General features: G+C 29.6%; 1 protein-coding gene across 3 annotated transcripts in view; it reads left to right on the forward strand.

Moving 5' to 3' along the window:
- LOC111085100 overlaps positions 1-13,767 on the forward strand; it is a 34,934-nt gene that overhangs the window by 1,754 nt on the left and 19,413 nt on the right. For 2 of the 3 annotated variants that reach the window (XM_022382265.1, XM_022382266.1), the window contains exons 2-4: positions 990-1,218; positions 8,765-8,920; positions 10,416-10,559. In XM_022382265.1, the coding sequence (XP_022237973.1) occupies positions 1,018-1,218; positions 8,765-8,920; positions 10,416-10,559 (501 nt within the window). In that variant the 5' untranslated portion in view covers positions 990-1,017. Of the gene's footprint in view, positions 1-989; positions 1,219-8,764; positions 8,921-10,415; positions 10,560-13,767 lie in introns of those variants that run through there. The other variant, XM_022382267.1, reaches the window with a different exon arrangement.

Below are 13,767 nucleotides of genomic sequence, written 5' to 3' on the forward strand. Positions count from 1 at the left end.
TTTATGATTTTTTGGTTATTCAACTGTATATATAAAACCTAATAAAAATTTTGTTTCTTATCCTCCATTTGCAAAATATTAAAAGGATTAGCAACATATGTCATGCAGCAACTGAGTACAAATGCCGTAACTAGAAGAGATAATTGTTTGCTTTACTTTTCTATTTACTGTTCTGTATTTTAAAAATATTAGTTTAAGAACTTATTTCTAAATAACCTTTATACATATATAATGTATAATGGGAATGTGACTGTATTTTATAAAATACTAGTCTACTAAAACACAGCCAAGACAAGTTACTTTGTAAAGACCAAAGGTCAGTTTTATATTATTGAATATGGTAACATGAGGGTATGTTTGCCACATTCTTGCAACTTCTGTATTGTTAGGTCAATATAATATAGATAATAAATATATATAAATGTATAATGTTATGAGATTTTAGCTATTTAGTCTAAACATTTATGTTTTTGTGTTATAATTTGTTGTCACTGTAGAATAAAAGAGGCATAATTTATATTTATTTCCTAATTTTTTATGGTGGTTAAAAGATTGGTCAAATCTACTGAGCCAGTGCTGAAAGAGCTTTTTCAAAATTTCCACTGCTATATGATGTTTTGATCCAAGTTTAAATAAAAATGAATCCAATTTTCATGTGCATGTTTAATATTATCACCAAATAATTAAATACATTTTTAGAAAGTATCACAAAGAATATATATTCTGAAAGAGCACTAATTCTGTTATGATAATTTGCACTAAGGAATTATGACATAAGAAGATATAGACTTTTTTTATAATTTAATTGTTTATTGCTTTAGTTAAGGATTCATTACTACATTATGCTCACCATACATGAACTTTTTCAAATACTTTATTGATTAAACAATATATTAAGCAAAGGATAATAAACAATTATGGTACTAATATATGTGCTGCATACAGCCACTTAATACTCTTACATGTAGATAATTTTGTACATACTGCAGAATTACTTTGATGAGGAATCCCTAGCAAATGTCATATTCAACAAAAAAGCCCGTTTGCAACTCTTCACTTGGAGATAGAACTGTTGAAGTACGAGCTGTTGGAGCATGGATAGAAGATAGACCTGCTCAGTTGTTACATGAAGTTTCAAGACAGAGATATGAGGTGTGCAGAAGCTGCTCATGTACAAATGAAGAAAACTGCATCTGTAGCATCACTTGTGGCACAGAGGTTGGAAAATATGTGAATAGTGTACTTTTGTTTTATGAAAATAACATAACATAATGTTTTGGAACAACATGGGATCTATTGAGGTCCCATCCTCTAAACTAAACTAAAACTATTATAGTTATCAAGCTTTCTCTTAAAGTCGTTTAAATTTACTCTCTCCACAAAATCCAAAGGCAACCCATTCCAAAAGCCAAACACCCTGTTAGAAAAATAAAGCTGTCTTCTCTGAAGATGACTCCTACCTTGCCACAGTTTATATTTGTGTCCCCTAGTCTTACTATTCTTATTGTTAAATATGAAATAAGATGATGCATCAAACTCTCAATTCCATTTACCATCTTAAACACTTCAATCAGATCCCCTCTAACTCTTCTTTTTTCAAAATAAAACAGTTTCAGAGATTTCAACCACTTCTTGTATGACAACCCTTCTATCCCAGGCACTATTCTCTGAACCCTTTCCAACAATTCAATGTCCTACCTAAGGTAAGCAGCCCAAGACTGAACACAATACTCCAAATATCGCCTAACCAGTGACCTATACCATAAAATTATAATCTCTTTAGACTTGTATTCAATATTTCTGTAGATACAACCTAAAAACCTACTTTCCCTACCACTAGCAACAGCACACTGCTTGGATGGCTTTATAGACTGATCGACTATTACACCAATATCCCTTTCTTTCATGACACTGTTAAAGTTATTCCTGTCCAAATTATATGTATTATTCAAATTATAACCCATATGCATTATCTTGCATTTATTATAATTAAAACCCACTTGCCATTTATTTGCCCAACTCACTAAATGATCTAAACCCTTCTGCAAATCAGCAGCATCCTCTTCATGGCTAGCAACACCCAAGACCTTAGTATCATCTGCAAATTTAAGTAATTTATTGACTATTCCTTCATGTAAATCAAAAAAAGCAAAGGTTCTAAGACTGAGCCCTGAAGTGCTCCACTTGTAACATTAATCCAGTTTGACTGTACTCCATTTATAACAACTGTCTGCTTTCTTCCATCCAACCACTCTTCTATCCAATTTGCTAACTTATCTACCACACCTATAGAAATAATTTTTTTTACAAGCCTTTTATGTGGCACGTTGTCTAATGCTTTCTGAAAATCCAATTACATCAAATCTACACCCTTATCCTCATCTACATAAGCAATAACGTTTCCAAAAAATGTCAAAAGATTTGTAAGGCAAGATTTTCCTTTATTGAAACAATCTTGGCTGTCCAGTAAAATTCTAAACTTTATTAAATGGCTTTGCAAAGTCTTTTTTTCAGATTTTTCAAAACTTTTCCCACAACTGATGTAAGACCAATGGGCTGATAATTATTGGGACAATTTTTATCACCTTCCTTGAAAAGATGAGTGACATTAGCTAACTTCCAATCCTTTGGTACTTGTGCACTATTCAAGGATTTACAAAAAATAGTAGCAAGGGGTTCATGTATCCAATCATTATCCTCCTTCAAAACCCTTGGGGAAATATTAATGATGTTAAACACATGTACATGTGTACAGTAGGATAACTTGAATGTACATTAATAATGAATTAAATTTATTTCAAAAACGGAATATATTGAGAAACTTTTGTACAAACGCATACACAGTGTACATGTATATACACCAGGGACAATTTAAGAGGAACTTAACCAACCAAACTTTACTAATAAGATTGTTTTCTTGTAGAATATTGCACAGGCTAAGGATACAAAGTTTTATAGACATGATGTATTACTAATATTAAATCATTTTCTACAAGGTGACGTAAAAGTTATGCACTGTCATGACTTTTAAGTCCTATACTTAGAGCTGTGACAAGGTTAATGACATCCAAATAGATTGTTTTAAGAAAAAACAAAACAAAAACAATTAGTGAAATACATTATGCAGTGACTTTTTATCACACTACATGTATATTTACAACAAACCTATCACATCCTGGAATTTTAAATAACCAATCGAAAAACAAAACTACTCGGGAACTAGGGAAATGTGATGTTTTGATCCCTGAGTTCCTTGACAAATCAAAAATATAATGTAGAAATAAACCTCACTATAAATCTGTTACTGTGAAAATCACTGTTTACTACTTCATCACTAACAAATTTTGGCTACAGGAGGGCCTCACTTTTGCTGTAGGTTTTCAGTGTGATATCTACATATACTGTTTAATGATCATGGTTTTCCTGGAAGTACTAAGTCCACAATCAATTCAGTAGAATCCGACCTTCCTTTAGTCCACTATACATACTGAGAATATACTTATTCTAACCTTTATTACAACAGTCGTACTTTTTCATCACACACAGCACAACTATTTGGCATGTATTTCTTATAAACTTACAACAAAAAATTTTTTTTTGTAATCTCCTACAATGTAAGTTCTGGAAATATTTTATAAACTAATCTCACACAGAATTTTCTTATCAAATCATCATCTATGCAATGAATGCTGGAGAAATTGTTATAAGTCACTCATACATAAATGTAAATTGTATTTAGAAATTCCAAGTAAATAGGTTATGAATAGTGTTTGAGGTAAGTAGATAAAATGGTACGGTTGAAATCTGGTAACATTGTCTAAAAATAACTTCGTAAATCAATGTTATTAATTGTATCATAAAATTCTGGTAAAAACCATAATGTAAAACAAAATTATAACAACTTGTTAGTAATCATGTAGGTTGTTAAAGTTTAAAAGATAAAATGCATCAAAAACTTTCTTAGAAGCTGTAACAGACTACAACAATGAGGAAAAGCATGTGTATGAAAAATATACTTGTATCTCAAAGTTATTAGTATAAAAGTGTATGGAAAATCAGTGATTCATTTGGCTTGAATACACGACAGTTTTACTAGATTTGTGTGGTATTAAGACTTTCTGAGGTACTGAAGTATTTTCAACTATATAATAGCACAGCACATTCTGTGCATGCATACATAATTATTACATTCACGTAACACCACAGTATCTACAAATATGTATAAGTTTACACATGCTTATTCAAAAATAATTGTGAAGTTGTTCCAAGTATGTTGATCTCTCATTTACTGATGTTTGAAATGCCCAATTAGAAGTGCATATTTTGAAGGTGGAATAATGACAATGACCTTGTATACTAGTCAACTATACAAAAACCTTGGTGTTATGATGGGCAAGTATGGAATAAAATTATTTTTGGGATATCACAAATCTTTGTTTAATTCAATGATACCATGTTAGGTATAAAATATTTCTCTTATAGCAAGCAATCCATAGCGATACAAGATTCAGTAAAACTTTACATGCTGTACGAGGTGTTGAATGGCTGCTCAGTTTCTCAATATGTTTTTCTTTACTTTATGCACATCACTGAGAAGATCCACAGAATCAGGTAAAAGAATATAAAAAGGCAAATTTGCCATATTTCACCTAAGACGAATATAAGCACTAGATATCCAGTATGGTGGAGTAAACTATAGATCAAGAGACTTATTGATGTCAGTGCAAGGCCTATAAAGAACTGAATACACCTGTAACATAACCTCTTTGTAGAGCCCTAGAAAAATTCTTTCACTAAAAAAACAAAGCAGAATGTTAAAGACTGGAAGGAAACATCAACTTATGAATCAGAGAATTAATTGCCTGAAGTGGTATTTAGTCAGGATAGCTGATAGACTAGTGACTGACAAAACAACCAACTGTCCAGAAACATTTGGTTCCAAAATTTGCTGTTGGCAAACAATTGAATCGATCAAATGGGGCATCTCATTTTACGTTTCGAGCCTTTGGATTTTCATATCATTGAGGAATGGACTGGCATTTTTTGGCATGGAAGAAAATCACCAAAGAAAGCCCTTCAGTATTCGTGAATGCTTTAGAAGCTGGCATAAAACTAGAAAACTGGAATGCAGATGATGACTTGACAGAGGAGGCCAAAAATAAAGCAATATGAAGTTAGAAGAAAAATAGTGAATGGTGACTAACATTATGGCACTAATGCCCCAACAACCAGATCTTTAGCATGAACAGATGAAAGTAAGAAAACAGGAATTTTTTGAAACCTTAGAATTAAATGACAATGAAAGAAAACAGCTGGCTGACTGTGCAAAAACTCAAGCTGAATATTTGGAATGGGATCAAGAAAGAAGTGAAAGAGTAATATCATCTTGCTTTGATGAAATCTACAAGATGTAAGAAATAGCATCATGTAATGCTAAAGTCAAGCAGTTACTATATGCATTAGATTCACTACTGAATTGACAATGTATGGAAATAATTTTGAAGGTCTGGTGATAAAACTTATAGTAAAATAAATAAAACATGTTTTTTCAGCAATGTGGATTACTTGTTGGTACATAACATAGTTATCTTGCTGGATCTCCAAATGATCTTGTGAGTGAAGATGGTATTTTGAAAAAGTTTGAATTAGAACTGAAGATCATTGGTCAAATCACAGTAATTTCTTGTAGGGTGTTGGGTAATGATCACTGCCCAGTCATTATACTTAAATCACATGTAGAAAGTTCACTTTCACTGTACTAGCAATGCTCTGCTGCCCTCTATAATCAGAAATCATTAGTATGAGGCTGTTTGGAATTCATATGAAATTATACATTTCGTAATGGTAAATTTTTTTCAGTTTTTTTTTATCATCATTTAAGTTGCCAAATCTCTTTAAAGACTAAAATACTTAAGTCGTTCAAAATAAATACTAAAAACTTAATTTGCAGAACTTTCTAGAATTCATAATAACAGTTATACTGTGCTTATAAGGAATTGCCATGTTTAATTTACAATAAAAAAAATTTTTTCACAGAAGTTTCACAAAATTTTACCACTGATTGTCAGAATTACAAAAAACATCATTGATTGATTGATTTTGTAACATGTAAGTAATATATGATGTGGAAGGCTTCTTTGCTTATAATATATGTCTGAACCTTTTTCTATTTATTTTTTAACTTTCAAATACAAGGAATTTGCATTAACATAAACACAGTAAAAAGTTTTTAAATATACAGAAAAACTAAATAAGAGATTTATTCCTTGTTTAATGTGAGTGCTTTCATCCAAGATAGACTAAAGACATTAATGATAGTTCTAAATGTGACATCATGGATGGAGTTACAAAAGAAAAGTGAAGGATACAAATTAGTAAGTAAAAGTTTAAAGGAGACAAACATGTATACAAACTTTATCTTTTTAACAATTAAATATTGGCTGGAATAATTTTAGGAAATATATTTCTTTTGCTGTCAGCTCTGTTTCACCATTTCAAAATATTTTGTAAAATGGAAGTATTACAAACAAAATATTGCTTGTTGATGGATCACCAACGTGTTGTTGAATTTACACAGGTTTTCAGGTTTGTCTGATGTAACTTTTGAAACAGTTGGAACTTGTTATACAGTTAACTAGATTTTCAGATTCACAGTTCGTATTTGGCATTAAGTATGAAAGTATTTCATGATTTATAGGTGTTTTTTGTTATTGTTGTTTTTTTTCATAGCTCTACTATACCTTTTGTCCATTAGGGTTTTTATATTGATTTTTTATGGATTTTTTAATGGGGTATTCAGTACCCTACTTTCATGTTAATACAAGAAAATATACTAGATATGCATCTGATTACAGTTTTAAACATAAAATGATAATTTACCAGAGATCATCATCTTGACCACAGGTAGTTTTAGTCAGTTAATATAACTCATTATAACTATGATACATACCTATAGTGTTATATCTGCAAAGCTATAAAGGATCAACTTCACTTAAGTAGTGTTAAACTTTTGAAAATATTTGGTAGATTATTGAAATATGATGTAGTATCAATTGATATTTAATAATACATGTAGGATCAATAAACTTTACTTTGTTAAACCTATTAGGTAACACCAACTAAGTTTCCTCTGTGCTTCAACTATAGCTATACATAATGGGAACACAAATGTTAAGTTGTTAATATTTTAGAATTTTCTCTTGGTAGCATGCAGTGAAATGTTACAAGAATAAAAAAAAAAAGCACATCACAAAAATAGATGTAACTGATATTTGTATATATTACATTTATTGTTAACATAATTAAAGCTTAATTGAAGCTTAACCTAGGATTTTAGGGCATTGCAGAAAATTTGTTAAATATATATTTTTTTAGGGTATGGTTATAACCATGGATTCTGTGTGATAAAACACTTGACTGTGATGGGCCTTACTGAAAAAAACTACCATGTGTAGATATTGGTATTTGTTAAGCCAGTGAAGTAAATGATGGCCCGATTAGTTGATCACGTTTTATTAATAAAGATAGGGCAGGCAATGGGAATTAACCCAAGACCCTCATATCACAAGCTCCCCCCCCCCCATGAATTACCAAAGCTGAACAAATTTGAAGAAAAAAAAACCCTGTAAGGTTAAAATTGAATAAAGCACAAATAGCTTATTATGTATTTTTGCGCTTAACAGCAAATAGACACATTAACAGAAGTTTGATTACTTGGGTAGTTAAAATAATCAAAAATAGTAATAATTGGAAACTAATTTTAAATAGTTGATTTTTTTGTGACAATCATTTTAATTGTAATTTTGACTAATTGATTAGTTTATGTGACGCTATTTGATGTAAACATTGCTCATTGGAAATTGATTAAGTTGCCCATCTCTAACCACATGTTCTCAGTCTGGCTAGTTCAAGAATGAATTCCATGTTGGATAGTATGAAAATAATTCAGAGTATGGAGATGAATAGTGTTATGATAAGCATTTTTACTGTTGTTATCAGTGACATTATTTATGTAAATTAAATTTAAATGAGAAACTTAGATAACTTGTATTTAAGACCAATTTCATTTTTCAATAGATGAACTTTAACCTCCTTATATAATTTGAACTGATTAATTCTGTGTGAAGGATATTTGAAATAAAAACAAAATATTGAATGACTTGATAAGGTGCACTGTTTCAGAAATTCTACAAATTGCTGCTCTAAAAATTAACCAAGTTTGTCTCCCAATTTACATCTAAATTAAAAGTTTATTTTATAAATCATAAGGCACTGTAAAAATTTTGAGATTCAAAGTAATCTTATAAAGCCTCCTTTATCTTACAGTTTTAAATTTAGCTGTTTGATTTATAAACAAAACAACATGTTAGCCAAATGGTTCAAACCTAGTACAATTTACTAAGTAAACCAGTACTTTTCAACTATTGTGTCACATGTTTATACAATATTAATATAATGGCACTATCATGACAGACAACTTTGTGATAATTAGTGGAGCTAAGGATGAGTAGCAATAAAGGATTTCTAAATTCATACTGATTTTAAATTGGTTGATCATGGTGATGCTACTGCTTTTCCAACTGTATCTGTTCTCATTTTCAAATAACATTGCATTGCTTACATTCACTTTAAACAGGTAAAAAAAGCAGTATTTTTTTTATTACATTTTGAAAATTATACAAGTATTGGTTTATAAATTTCATCGATATCTTCTTTTGGAAGTTTAAAAAAAAATTACCTAAAATGTTTTGCTAAAATACCTTAGGCCGAAAATGCAGCTGTGAGAGAAGAGTTTCGTGTGCAAGAGACACTAAAACAGAAAGAAATTAACTTGAAAACTTTCAGAGCTGCTGTTCAAAAACGACTTCAACTAGTACAACAGCTCAAGCATGAGGAACAGGTCTTAAGACAGCTTCATTTTGTAAGTAAATTTTTTATGATGTTAAGTTCTGGCCAATGATTTATGTATTTCTTTTATAACCAATACCTTTTTTATTTATTATTACATACTGATTGTTCGAAATAACTCTTTGGATAGAGAGATATATTTCTAAAGATATTGCTGGTTCCTATCCCTAGCTTAAGCACCTTGATGATGTACTTGCTCCATGAATAAACACATGTAAAGTATTTGTGTCTCGTAAATTGTCTCCTATTAATTTTACTGAAGACTTTCATGCAATTAAGATTAATGCTTAAAAATACAAAACCTCTTCTACAGGTCCATTTTTGAGATACTTTAAAATATGTACAGTATAATAGCACATATATATATAAGTGTGTGTTACTGCATTTACTTGTATATGTTATACGTAACAGTATTGATTGATAATGTATGTAATTTTCCTGTCTTATTTACTTTTAGAAGTTGCATACTAGTTTCAGAAAGAAACAACTAGTGTACGAAAGTTAAAAAATTAAGCAGACAAAAGTTAATTTGCATAACATCTAAGATTCATCATTAAGTGAGTGAAAATGTATATGTATTTGTACAAAAAAAAACTTTTAAATTGTGATAGTTTTAGTGATTGTACTTACTTAAAAATCTTCATCTTTATTCAGTTTGCTTGAGATCAATGAAAAATTTTGGGAGGTACATTTACTTTTAATTTGTGTAATGTTGTCCTAATTTTAATTTGGCTCACTTCTAATCTGTCATTGTTTGTATTATTTCACAAGGCCCACATGCTGCTTAATAACCATATGCTAAGATATTTCAATTTATATATCTGCACATTAAAATAGTATATAAATTTGCATATGTGTATAGTTTTTGTTGTTGTTCTTGTAGTTGTTTACTGTTTTGTTTATCCATAAGATCAAGAAGTTTCTTCAAAAAGTTTCTTTTAATTCACCTGGCTTGTTTATTCTTAGAATTTGCATACTTAGTTTCGAATAGAAACAACTGGTGCACTAAAGTTCAAAAATTAATTGAAAAAAGTTAGTGTTTATAAAATATCTAAGATTCAACATTTAGTGTGTAAAAATGTATTTATTTGTATACAGCAAAAAATTATTGATTGAAATAGATTAATGATTTGAAAGGTGATTTTTAAAGCACACCATATAAATTGTGAGGATTATTAAATAATTTAAGAATAAACCAAATTTTGACTTTGTTTCACATACTTTACTTTATAATTCTTAAATCAAAAATGGTATAGTTAAGAATCTATATTGGTCCTGACTGGTTATTGTTGGTTATGCTCGCTACCAGTGTTGATATGAAACTTATTTTTCCATCCTTGTTTGTAGCTTTATTCCTCATTGCCACAACTTCAAATAATTTATGAATAATTAGCATGTAATTATTACTTTCTTAATTACATTTGATCATGTTTATCTGTATTTACTCTTTCAAGCTACAAGAATATTCATAATGATTTTCCTTTTGTAACTTCTTCATTTATATGTAGGAAGATCAAAAACAACACCTTAAGCAGCAAGTTTCAAAGCTTCAGCCTCCATCATCCAAGGAAAAGGATAGTAACTTTTGTGATGCACTAACTATAAACTTCAAAAATGATACTTTAAACAATCTGCAGAAACATCTTTTAGAGGTAAAGTATAACTTGTATATAAGGTTAATGCTGTAGGTTACTGTAGACTTGTTTGAATTATGAGTTATTTGCAAATTTTATTACAGCACAGCATTTTAAAAAAGAAATATTAAATATGTGTGACAGTGATTATTGAAAATCTTTTTAGAGAAATAAACATTAATTACTCAATAAGCCTAAAGTGAACAGAGTTTATTAGATTGTAAAATGTCAACCAGAGCAATTGTATAATTTTTGGTAAGAAAGCAGGGATATGGGGATTTGTAAGGCTTGATTTGAGAAGTCTTTTTTGCTGTTGTTTTTTCTATGCTTGTAGTAGTCTTAGTGGTTTTCTATCTCCCCAGAGTTAACCACTCTGGTTATGGATGTCCACTTCTTCCAATGAACATTTTTAGTAGCATCAATGGATATTTTTCACTTGCCTCTCTTATAATTTGCATTCTTTGAAATTGCTATCTTGTTGTAATTGCATCCACATTTAATTCACAGGTAGGATCTCAAGCAATTTGCTACTTACATTTGCAAGTAAGATTTGAATCTGATGTTTCTGACATCTGTACTCTTAAATAAGGGCAATGTTGACAGAAAATTTGCCGGTTGTCATTATAGTTCTCAATAACTATCAGTTTCAAAACAATATATCAATATAATACAACACCATGACCTCAGTGCAAAGTTTATTAAAAATTTTATCTATCTACTAAAATAGAAAATCATTTTATCTCCTTTTGTTGGAGATTGTTGGGTTCCTTATATGATAGTACATATTCCTTATAATTTGCAAGAGAGTTAAGAAAATACTGAATGTGTGTGTCTTTAAAGTGGAGTATAGTACATAGTCTGGTTGACTCAGAGATTCATTGTTAAAAGCTAGTACCACAGTGTCTAATTTGACATACTTCAAGCAGATGAATTTATTTAGTTTATTATGGAAATGATTCAGGTCTTAATCCCATTGCAGATCACTTGTATTAATTGAAAGATCTGTATTAAATTTTGTTCTTAAAATTTTATTCTTACAATACCAATTTTATTCAGGAAAAACATATTTCTGAGCTACTGAATTTACCACAAATCAGCTTTTCAGCGGTAAAACTGAAGTGATTTGGTTAGGAATAGGAAGTTGATCAAACTGAGAACAAGTTAGTTACCAAAATAATTGTTCTCTACAAGTATAACAAGACAAATCTGTCTTTCTTATCTGTGCCTACATACCTCACGGTTTTGACATTATGATAGATTATTTTTGAAATTCAAATTTTGCTGCTGAAGGTCTTTCATATTTAGAAATACCATATAACTAGCAAAAGTACGAACAACAGCTCATGGGGAACAATTTGCTTTGAATGACACTTTAAACTTTGTGGTAAATTTTCACATAAATCTGTGCTTTTGATTCTAAGAGTCCCCCAGAACCTCTGAATCTCCATTTCAGGCCTCTATGATGAAAATTTCATAAATTTAAACATATATGTAAATAATGTTTTGATTGATCCATTACTTATCTAATCCAATTTTCATATAACCTTGTGAATCCAGCTTTGAGTGCCCTATAAGTACATTTGAGTGCATACACTTATGTATCTTATGTATACACTTATGTATGTTAGTTGATTTTCTAATTCCTTCAAAAAATTTTAAAAGAATATAAAGTGCAATTTTGTCTGTAAGCTCTTTACTTACACAAAATATAACTTTTCAAAAGAATCATGAGGAGGGGATGCTCAATAATGAAAGACCAATAGATTTCTAGGGTTTTTTTATGAATGAAATAACTTGACAATTAGTATTAACATGCAAGTCATTCAAAACAATAACCTAAATTCATGTTTTGGAAACTTTTAAACTGAATCCCCCACATTATTGTTTTTCTATACAACTAATTTTGAATTTTCATTTAAACTTATTCCAGGCTGTTAAACATAAATTTGATAAATGATTTGCCAGAAACTTTTGCTCATTGCCTTCATCTTGCATTATTCACGTCATTTCAAAACTGAATCTAAAAACACATTTGTAATGTTGTAGCCTAGATGGCATTCACATTTTCATCTAAAACTCTCAACATAACATGTTTTGACCTTTCTGAGTTTAGAAACTTTTAATAGTTTCAACCAATATTTCAAGCATTTTTTTAACATTTGAGTGAAATCGGTCATCTTTAATGTTTTCAAATTACAAAGAAATTATTAGCAATCTTACTGTCTCCTGAAATAACTTTTACAGACAAGTATCTCTACTCCTTTTTTTTTTTTCAATTACTTCTTGATCTGCATGTCCCCAGGCCTCTGGTCCTTATGAAAAAATAGGTCCAAACATGTTATCAAATAATTCAAACATAACTTGGTATGTTGGACCATTAATTTTATAATCTATGCCATGGAAGTAAAAATTAGCTTTTTTTTTCAACTTTGTGTTGAGAGAATTTTCATTGTCACAAAAATAAGATTATGTATATATATGGACCAAAGTATATGTATTAAAATTAAAGCTGTCCAACAAAATACAAATTTTTCTTTATCTTAACAACAACTTTTATAAGCATTACTTTTCTTTCACTGCTAAATTATGGATGGCTAGTGCAGAATGCCCTTGTGTAGCTTTGCGCAAAATTCAAAACAAATACAAAAAAATTGTGTACATCAAAATGTGTTAAAGAAACTTCTGGTTTGATAGCTATAATTGTGAGGAAATTGTAAGTGATGATTTATTCAAACATTGAATTGTATTAATTCACACTTTGTCAAAATCGTCCTTTGTAAAATGGACTGTTTCTTCAGTGCATACAAAAATATATGTACTTTGTAATATTGTTTTCCTTACATTGATAAGGTTTACAAAATCTTTTCGTTCAAATAATGTTTTATTTATTTCTATTTTGTAAAATGCCTGTATTTTTGCACAATGTTGACATTTCGGCATGATTCTGTTTTTAGAAACAGTTTCCTAAGTTAGTTTATACATGTAAGTTAAAAGCTTTTTAAGGCCTTAGTAAGAATTGCTATTCATGATTATCCAAAATAAGATGTTTAATTTTTGATACTTAAAATTGAATGAAAATTTCTTTTCATTTATTTAAACTTTTTAACCTTTTAGAAGCAACTTCATAATATATATATATATACAATATATTATTTTATATTAAGTTCATTATTGTTTTATAGTCTGATTTAATCACCTATTAACAATTAATGTAATTAATAGTATT

This window comes from Limulus polyphemus, unplaced genomic scaffold (assembly GCF_000517525.1).
Source record: "Limulus polyphemus unplaced genomic scaffold, Limulus_polyphemus-2.1.2 Scaffold236, whole genome shotgun sequence".
Classification (NCBI taxonomy): Eukaryota; Metazoa; Arthropoda; class Merostomata; order Xiphosura; family Limulidae; genus Limulus; species Limulus polyphemus.